This window comes from Talpa europaea, assembly GCF_964194135.1.
Source record: "Talpa europaea genome assembly, chromosome: 15".
Taxonomy (NCBI): domain Eukaryota; kingdom Metazoa; phylum Chordata; class Mammalia; order Eulipotyphla; family Talpidae; genus Talpa; species Talpa europaea.
The window spans coordinates 81,595,183-81,605,575 of record NC_140083.1 but is presented as its reverse complement, the minus strand read 5'-3'; the positions used below and the strand labels follow the sequence as shown (position 1 = coordinate 81,605,575).

General features: G+C 41.5%; 2 protein-coding genes across 2 annotated transcripts; both read left to right on the top strand.

The window, feature by feature from the left end:
- Nucleotides 1-310: 310 nt before the first annotated feature.
- LOC311184953 (olfactory receptor 6C2-like) lies at nt 311-1,258 on the top strand (the record flags this gene model as incomplete). The annotated part of the gene is made up of 1 exon (XM_084255288.1): nt 311-1,258. One exon carries the CDS (start codon nt 311-313, stop codon nt 1,256-1,258), a length of 948 nt encoding a protein of 315 aa, XP_084111414.1.
- Nucleotides 1,259-8,536: 7,278 nt separating this feature from the next.
- Nucleotides 8,537-9,484, top strand: LOC311184952 (olfactory receptor 6C2-like; the record flags this gene model as incomplete). The annotated part of the gene is made up of 1 exon (XM_084255287.1): nt 8,537-9,484. One exon carries the CDS (start codon nt 8,537-8,539, stop codon nt 9,482-9,484), a length of 948 nt encoding a protein of 315 aa, XP_084111413.1.
- Nucleotides 9,485-10,393: the final 909 nt, after the last annotated feature.

Here is a 10,393-nt window from a genome sequence, read left to right as displayed (position 1 = left end):
AATTCACAACCAAAGTATGAATTTGAAAACAATGAATTTGAAATCGTGCTGTGAATCTGGAGATCCTGGCATGTTGTAACAATTTCAGTAGCAGTAATTTTCAAGGAAACTGTCCATAAACTTAGTATCCCTGCAGCACATCTCAGTGGTGTTGAGGGAATTACCCCATCACATCCCAGTGCATCTAGTTAAGGAAAGACATGTGTGTGACTGGATTTGCTTGGTGTAGGGAGAGACTGATTCTGTCATATTTTGACATTGCTCCTCAGATGCATTTTCTGTGGCATTTCTGTGAAGATTGGGCAAGAGTATGAAAGCAGTGATGAGAAACCATTCAGCAATAACAACGTTCATCATCCTGGGGTTGACCAGTGACCCACAGCTAGAGATTTTGGCTTTTGTCTTTCTGTTTATCACATACGTGTTGAGCGTGATGGGGAACCTGACCATCATTGTTCTCGTCTTCGTGGATGCGCATTTAAAAACCGCTATGTACTTCTTTCTGCAAAATTTCTCTTTCTTGGAAGTCTCATTCACTAGTGCCTGTGTCCCTGTCTACCTGTACATGATAGCAAGTGGGGACAAGACCATGACCATCAAAGCCTGCTTTACCCAGATCTTTTTTGTTGTCCTGTTTGGAGCCACAGAGTTTTTCCTGTTGGCCGTGATGTCGTATGACCGCTACGTGGCCATCTGCAAACCTCTGCATTACGTGACCATCATGAACAGCAGGGTCTGCAGGATTCTCATAGTCTGCTGCTGGGTGTGTGGCTTCCTGATCGTCCTCCCACCCCTCATTCTGGCTCTCTTTCTGGAATTCTGTGGCTCTACTATTGAAGATTATTACTGTGATGCTTCCCCACTACTGAAGAATTCCTGCTCAGACACGTGGTTGATAGAGCAGCTGGTTATTGTCAGTGCTGTATTGACCTTCATAATGACCCTGTTGTGTGTGGGCCTGTCCTATGTATACATCATTAGGATGATCCTGAGGTTGCCTTCCCTGAAGCAAAGGAAAAAAGCCTTTTCTACCTGTTCTTCCCACATGATCGTGGTCTCCATCTCCTATGGCAGCTGCATTTTTATGTATATTAAACCCTCAGCTAAGGATGAAGTGACCATTAATAAGGCCGTTTCTCTGCTGACTGTATCTGTTGCTCCCTTAATGAATCCCTTCATTTACTCCCTGAGAAATAAACAAGTGAAGCAGTCTTTCTGTGATACCCTCAAAAGACTTGCATTTCTTTCCAAGAAATAGTAGAAATGGAAATTTAAAATAAAACAAAGAATAAGTTGTCAGCTTATGGATAGATAATTATCCAGGAGAGTTGTGTATTCTCATAATATTGATGCCAACAGAGTTGGGAAGAAAGTCTGAGGGAGAACCTTGGGGGAGCCAGTATTATGCAAATTGATGTTTCTCAGCTTTCTGGAAACTTCTATGTCTTTGTCACCTCCATTTAAGTCAACTCTCTTTAGGGTTCTCAAATGTGCCCTACCCATTATTCCTAGTGTTGCCTCTACGCTGTCCATGTCAGTGGTTTCCCCTGCTTGCAACAGAGCCTCTTTCAATGGGCTTTCATTTTCAAGAGTATGAGCACACGGAGCTTTCAGGGAATATGAATCTGCCTTCAATTTCAACCCCATCTTGTGTATTTGCATAGAATAACAATATTCTTCACCTCTTGTATCTGAGTTTATTAAAATATTTGCAAAAAAGGGCCTCCCTGGTGTCACAGGGGGTTGAGCTCTGCACTGTGGCGCTGGCCACAGCCTCTGCAGTGCAGGTTCTATCCCAGCCGGCAGAAGAGAAACCCACATGGCACAGCAGACCTCTCCTGCCTTGCCCGCTGCTCCCCTCAGCAGTGCTTTCAGTGTGTGTGCCTGTTCTGTTCCCCGCTCTGTCTCTGGTGAATCTTCTCACCCTCCTCCACCTCTGGCCTGTACCCTGGTTTTTGTATGAATAAATAAATCTTAAAAAAAATTTGCAAAAATAGTTGACATAAATGACAATGTAATCCAATAGTCTTTAGTGACATTGATAGCCTTTTTGTTTATAATTTTTTGAAAAAAGTACTAGCAAAATCAGGTAACACACCAAAATAATTGATTGAAGATTTCATATTGTGACCGATTCACTGTGGACCCGAGGGACTGGCATTCTGGAAATGGTGGAAATGTGGAAGAATAAACTGATTGTATATAAACATCTGTGTTTGCTTTTGAGGGCATTTTCAGCTTCATGGATGTGATGGATTAGACACTTGTACGTCCTTGCTTACTTTCCCACTCAGATCAGTAGCTTCTTTCCTTTACCCTATAGTCTTGGCTGCCTCTCTGAATGTTTTTGAGATGCCATCTTGGACATCTGAGAGACGCCTTAAATGGTGCCATGAGGTGAATGAAGAATCTTCAAGCTATGGAATTTTGCGTTTTTTTCGCTATGTCTACATGGATAGTATATTTTAAAAAGTGCTCACTAAAAACTGAACCCTTTCCACCATTTAGGTATAAAAAGTGAATGAGAGGGCCTCCCCGGTGGCGCAGCGGTTGAGCGCTGGGTTGCGAAGCTTCCCGCGGCCTCTGCAGCGCCGGTTCGATCCCCGGCTGCTCCCCAGCCACCGGAGGAGGGTCCCACATGGCGCGCAGACCTCTCCTGCCGCCCGCTGCTCCCCTCAGCAGTGTACTTCGGTCCCTCTGCCTGCTCTGCTCCCCGCTCTGGCTCTGGTGAATTCTCTCACCCTCCCGCGCTTCTGACTGTACCCAGTGCTTGTATAAACAAACAAACAAAGAAATAAATAATAAATAAATAATACATGCCTCTTTGAAAAAAAAAAAAGTGAATGAGAGATAATTTGAGCCCCAGTAAATTGTATTTTCAGAGTCTGATTTGAATGATAGTCTACAATTAAATAAGGCAGTGATTGTAATTTGATTAAGAAGGGTAGTTTTCAGTTTTTAAAGTGCCTGACATTTTACAATGTATTGCTAGTACTCAACACAACTTTCAAGTCAATTTCAAAATCTTTTTTTTTTGTTTAGAGAAAATGAAATTCATGGAAGTGAAATTGCTTTATTTTTTAAAAGATTATGCATACAAGGACTGGGGTTAGGCCAGAGGTTTGGGGTGTGAGAGGACTCACCAGAGACAGAGTGGGGAGCAGAACAGGAGGATCTACTGAAATACTTTGCTGAGGGGAGCAGCGGGGTAACAGGAGAGGTCTGCTGTGCCACGTGGGCTGCTCCCTGGCCTGGGATAGAACTCGTGCTGCAGTGGCTGGGGATAGCTTCACAGTGCTGAGACTTAATCCCTTGGGCTACCAGGGAGGCCCCAACCTCAGTTCTTAATCCTGGGTCCTTAAGAGGACATAGCTGTGTTCTATTATGTGCTGACCTTTTGTTGGTGTACTGGTTAATTCTTATTGAGTAATAAACCACTTTCAACATTTAATTGCTTAAAATAACCACGTTTACTAAGTTCCTGATACTGTGGGTTGGAAATTGGGCTGGGCTCACTGGAGTGGTTCTTCTCTTTTCTTTGACTGCCTTGTTCATACTTTCTCAGTTGACTGGTGGTCGGGCAGGCAGTTCTGTTTTGGGGTGAGGGTGAGAGTGAACATGAGCAAATTTACTGTAAAGGTTTTGGGAGAGAGAAGACCTTGTGTTTTACATAGTGCGCTTGCTGAGGCTAGTTCACATGGTGGTCAGAAGGTTTCAAGGGTTTTTTGAGTTCCTGCTTGCATTATGGCTGTTGGTGTTGGTGAAGGATAAGGATAGAAACTGGAGGAGGCACCCCAAGACCAGAAATCTGGCTCACAAAGCCAAGAGCTGGAGGTGGAGGTGGAGGTAGAAGGGATTAAGAGCCATTAACCAGCTTTAGGAACTAAGATCCGTCAGGGCCAATGCCCAGATCACAAAGCACAGATCCCAGCAGGCATCACATGCTGTAGAGGGTGTCAGCAGTGCAGACCTGAAGGTGAAGATATGGAGATTGGGGGTCATTGTAGAAATCTGGGCCCTTTCAAATTCTACATAGTTTATTCAAAGTCAACAGCAAACAAACCACTCCAGGAAGGCTTGAGCCCCTCCCACAGAGAATAGGTCCCTATCAGTGCAATCTCTGCAGTGGCACAGGTATGCAGTCCTCTGCCCACCTGGGCCTGTGCAGGTGCCTCCTTTTCACCAACTCTCTGTCCTCTGCAGGGCAGCAGCCTTCCTGCCTTCCTGTGACCTGTACCCTGTCTGGGCTTCTCTTCACTGACCCCCTCACCAGAGGCAGCTCCTCAGGCTGCCTGACAGTGACCATGCAGGACTCTCTCTTAGCAAACCTGCCCCTTTCCAGAAGCCCTTTCTGCCTGCTTGTGTCTGTGCAAGTGTCCTTCATTCTTCTCTCCCGTTTACAATAAACCTGCCCTTTTGGTATGCCTGTCGTCTCTGTGTCATGGAGAAACTTGCCTATTTGATATGAACTTTGTGACAAGTAGGTAAAGTACATCTTAGAGAGATTTTGAAGGTAGAGACAATAGAGGTGGGTGATGCAGGGAAGGGTCAGTGATAATTCCAAGATGTCTCACCATGAGGAGTGAAAGGTTGGTGATTCCCTGGATGTAATCAAAATGGGAGTGATTTGGAGATATTTAGGGGTATAAATTTTAATTTTTCTAGGTTGGTGAAAACATAGAGGTGCTAGGTTTGTGGGTAGAAGGCAAAGAAACTCTGTGCTTATTACACCTATAATTTGTCCTATCATCTATGTTCCTGAGGTATCCTTCATAATAAATTGCAAATATCAGCAATATTTGAAAGTCCAAACAAAAAATAATATTGCTTATTTCTGGATGATATAATTTTTTGATTTTTCTCCCCATTTTCATATCTATTTTTATGTATTAAAATTTTCTGTAATAAATATTATTGTAATTTATTTTTTTTTATTATTTTTTTTAATATTATTGTAATTTAAACCAGAAGCCTGACTTCTTACTCATTGCATTGCATAAACAATGTGTGAACTAGTTATTAAGAATGGATTACTGAATTATTTTTGAAATCTTATTTTTTACACTTGGACTGAATCTTTTGTTAATATAGTTTTTACATCATTGTTCATTTTCAAACAATGTTTGCTTCCCCGGCCCCCTCAGGTGTAGTCCCCATTGTGGGCTAAATTTGTTGCTATCATTGCATCTTTTTCTCTCTGAGGACATTGTCCCTGTTGGGGCTTGCTTTGCATTTTTTTTTTTTTTTTTGGCAAACTAAATTACATTTTAAGTTCATTAGAGACTTTTGGATCAATGGCTCCAAGGACTTTTCTATTCTGTTGTCTTCTGCACACCTGTTGCAAATAAGGGAAACAGTTACGAGTGTAAAAAGTCTGTGCAGAGAAAATCAGAAGACCCACTTTTGCAGAGTCAGAGAAGCTTCTTCACTACTCCTGCCCTCTGAACTTTTGTCTGCCTTTCAGCTGCCCAGAGCACATGGATAAATTTCCTTTTTTTTTTCAATTGCATTAAGTATGTCTAGTTCATTAAGCTTAATTTCAGCCATGCGTAATAATTCTTGGTGTATTATTCTAAAATACACAAATGCCTTCAATTAGCCTAAACAATTATTAGGTATTTCTGGAGATCCTTAGAGTCATGCAAATCGCAAAAATACTGCTATCATTGTGAAACTTGTGGACACTCAAATGAATTTGTTTTTGTTATATTCTAAAATTAAGCTTGGGAGAGTGTGTGATATAATACAATGAGTGTCAGTTGGCAGTGGTTTTATATGGACATATTAATTTTACATAAGATTGGTATTTCTTCTAAATTCAGAGGCCATTTATGTGTACATGTGATGAGCATGCGTTCTCAGGGGTTAGGGGTTGGAAATGCTCTTAGATGATTTTGCTTTTAGATAGTTTTGTTCACTGTGAGGTCCATTTGTAAGGTCCTTTGAATATGGTTTCCAGGTGACACAATAGAGACTATTAGAGGTAAGCACTAGAATGTTTCCTAGTCGGGATGTTTTTATGTCATTTATAGAGAAGGTATTTGTGATTGTTTTAGTCCAGTGAAACACGAATTCTCGATTTTAATGTTGTTTTGATAGTTTATTGAGTCAGTCACTTCTCAGATCATTTATAGAGCACACAAGCCTATTTATAGATCCAAAATGTGGGAGAACTAATTTTGTTGATTATTAAGTTGTTGCAACCCCATGTAGAAAGTTTTGATTAACACAAAGATAAATATTCACTAATCTATCTTTCCTTCCCTCCTTTTTTCTGTCTGTTCCTCTCATTTATTTATTAAGTATCTATCTACTTACATCCCATCTATCACAGTTGCTATCGGCAAATAATCTCTCTCTTTCAATATTTAATCGGGAGACTGGAGTTCAGTCCACCTGTCACACTGAATGCCAATAAAGCAGAGTCAGGTTTGACTCTTTAAGATGCACTTTAATTAGGCCCGGGGCAATCTGGAAGATGTTGGGAGGGTAACACCCTCGAGAAACTGCCTTCATATTTCAATTCCAGCTGGCCTTTTATTTCCTTATATTAAAGAGCTTCAAGACCTAGAAGAGTATGGTCCCATAGAAATATAGTGTAAATGCACTTGCAGTTTCAGATATCTGTGATCTTGCACAGAAATGGTGAAAAGAAACAGAGGATCTTAATAGAATATTTTATTTAATTCCATAGATGCAAAACACTAACATATACTTGAACATGTTTTTAGTATGAAATTATAGGTGATAACTTCATCATGTAATTGTCTCCCAAGTTTTGAAAATGAAGTGTATTTCAGAGTATTACACATCTCAATATGGACCAGCTGCATCTCAAGTGGCCAATATCCATGTCCCTAGTAGCACTGTGTGGGCACTGCCGGCTGCATCACTGAATGAAGACAGCAAAGAGTTGAATACCTGAATGTCATTCATTAGGTTATTTGAAGAACAGCTATTGTGTTGCTATTGCGCAGACCCCAAGGTACCAGGTACTTGAGTATTAGTGTTCACATCACTTTGAAGATACACTGAGCAGGTAGAAATTGTGTCAAGAGGTCAATTATCTGCTTGGTGGATATGACCTTTTATTTTTGAATACATAGATTCATGTGTTTCTAAGTCAAACCTATGTAAAGGAGATACTGGTAGATGAGTCACTTCCTAATAGCATGTTTATCCTTTTATTAAAAAAAACACGAGAGAATGTTTCTGATGGACTCGGTCTAGAAACGTGGAAGACCTTGCCTATGCAAGAAAGACAGAGTGAGGTGTGGAGGGTGAGATACTTTCTGTAGAGTTAGGAGCCTCCTTGAGATGAGAAGAGACTGGCTTCAGAAAATAAGAAAAATCATAGCAAATATGTGTATAATAGTAATATGTGGTAAGTGTAATAAGTATGCTACATAGTTTATTTCATTTGAACTTCCTGGCAACCTTGCAACGTAGTATTTCTGTGACCCCCATTTTACAGAACAGGAAACTGGGAGCCCAGAGAGATTAAAGGATTTGCTTGTACATGACAGAGGTATGATTTGTTTCCAGACAAACACATCCAAGTTCCATGTACACTTACACTTAACTCTCCATGACTGAAACATGGATTATACTTCTGTGATTATGATCAAAGGAAAGCTGCAGTGTGTCTGAATGTCCTCCACTATTTTTATTTTTTAACCCATGGTTTACAAATGAGATTAAATTAATCCTGCATCAAGGCTGTCTGCTGAGGACAGAGTTGGAAACAGGGGAATAATAAGTGAACTAAAGAGAGCCAGACGAAAGGGTGATCAAAGGCTTCTTTCTTTTTGAAACATGTGACTTGGCCTTTATATATGAAATAAAGTCTAGGTCACTGGGGAGGGAGCTCTCTGGAGAGTCTGATGAGACATAACCACCTTCCTCCATTCACATGCACTGTATGAAGCACCATAATAGGAGCAAAGGAATGTTAGGATTGAGCTTTTGAGTACAAAACTTTTGTGACTGTGGAGGAAGAGGGGAGAGTAAGAACAGGTGTGGAGGGAACGTGGTGGAGTGTGGTGGAGACTCTGGGCAACTTGGTGGTGAGACAACTCTGGTGACGGACTTGAGGGGAGACATCCTATACTGTGAAAATATAAGGATATTTAAAAAAATAACAGAAAAGGCTCCCCAACATTTTTTGATTAAGAGACTATGATCTGGAAAGCACAGAGCCAAAGGACTCACTCCTGTCCAGTAGGAATTCACAACCAAAGTATGAATTTGAAAACAATGAATTGGAAATGGTGCTGTGAATCTGGAGATCCTGGCATGTTGTCACAATTTCAGTAGCAGTAATTTTCAAGAGAAACTGTCCATGAACTTAGTATCCCTGCAGCACATCTCAGTGGTGTTGAGTGAATTACCCCATCACATCCCAGTGCATCTAGTTAAGGAAAGACATGTGTGTGACTGGATTTGCTTGGTGTAGGGAGAGACTGATTCTGTCATATTTTGACATTGCTCCTCAGATGAATTTTCTGTGGCATTTCTGTGAAGATTGGGCAAGAGTATGAAAGCAGTGATGAGAAACCATTCAGCAATAACAACGTTCATCATCCTGGGGTTGACCAGTGACCCACAGCTAGAGATTTTGGCTTTTGTCTTTCTGTTTATCACATACGTGTTGAGCGTGATGGGGAATGTGACCATCATTGTTCTCGTCTTCGTGGATGCGCATTTAAAAACTGCTATGTACTTCTTTCTGCAAAATTTCTCTTTCTTGGAAGTCTCATTCACTAGTGCCTGTGTCCCTGTCTACCTGTACATGATAGCAAGTGGGGACAAGGCCATGACCATCAAAGCCTGCTTTACCCAGATCTTTTTTGTCGTCCTGTTTGGAGCCACAGAGTTTTTCCTGCTGGCGGTGATGTCGTACGACCGCTACGTGGCCATCTGCAAGCCCTTGCATTACGTGACCATCATGAACAGCAGGGTCTGCAGGATTCTCATAGTCGGCTGCTGGGTATGTGGCTTCCTGATTGTCCTCCCACCCCTCATTCCGGCTCTCTTTCTGGAATTCTGTGACTCCAGTATTGAAGATTATTACTGTGATGCTTCCCCCTTACTGAAGAATTCCTGTTCAGATACATGGTTGATAGAGCAGCTGGTTATAGTCAGTGCTGTGTTGACCCTCATAATGACCCTGTTCTGTGTGGGTCTGTCCTATGTGTACATCATTAGGATGATCCTGAGGTTGCCTTCTGTGCAGCAAAGGAAAAAAGCCTTTTCTACCTGTTCTTCCCACATGATCGTGGTCTCCATCTCGTATGGCAGCTGCATTTTTATGTATATCAAACCCTCAGCTAAGGACGAAGTGGCCATTAATAAGGCAGTTTCTCTGCTGACTATATCTGTTGCTCCGTTAATGAATCCCTTCATTTACTCCCTGAGAAATAAACAAGTAAAGCAGTCTTTCCATGACACCCTCAAAAGACTTGCATTTCTTTCCAAGAAATAGTAGAAATGGAAATTTAAAATAAAACAAAAAATAAGTTGTCAATCAGCTTATGGATAGATGATTATCCAGGAGAGTTGTGTATTCTCATAATATTGATGCCAACAGAGTTGGGAAGAAAGTCTGAGGGAGAACCTTGAGGGAGCCAGTATTATGCAAATTGATGTTTCTCAGCTTTCTGGAAACTTCTATGTCTTTGTCACCTCCATTTAAGTCAACTCTCTTTAGGGTTCTCAAATGTGCCCTACACATTATTCCTAGTGTTACCTCTACGCTGTCCATGTCAGTGGTTTCCCCTGCTTGCAACAGAGCCTCTTTCAATGGGCTTTCATTTTCAAGAGTATGAGCACACGGAGCTTTCAGGGAATATGAACCTGCCTTCAATTTCAACCCCATCTTGTGTATTTGCACAGAATAACAATATTCTTCACCTCTTGTATCTGAGTTTATTAAAATATTTGCAAAAAAGGGCCTCCCTGGTGTCACAGGGGGTTGAGCTCTGCACTGTGGCGCTGGCCACAGCCTCTGCAGTGCAGGTTCTATCCCAGCAGGCAGCGGAGATACCCACATAGTGCAGCAGGCCTCTCCTGCCTCGCCCGCTGCTCCCTCAGCAGTGTATTTCGTCAGTCTGCCTGTTCTGTTCCCTGCTCTGTCTCTGGTGAATCCTCTCACCCGCCTGCACCTCTGGCCTGTACCCTCGTTTTTGTATAAATAAATAAATCTTAAAAAAAATTTGCAAAAATAGTTGACATCAATGAAAATGAAATCAAATAGTCTTTCGTGACATTGATAGCCTTTTTGTTTATAATTTTTTGAAGAAAGTACTAGCAAAATCAAGTAACATACCAAAATAATTAATTGAAGATTTCATATTGTGACCGATTCACTGTGGACCTGAGGGACTGGGATTCT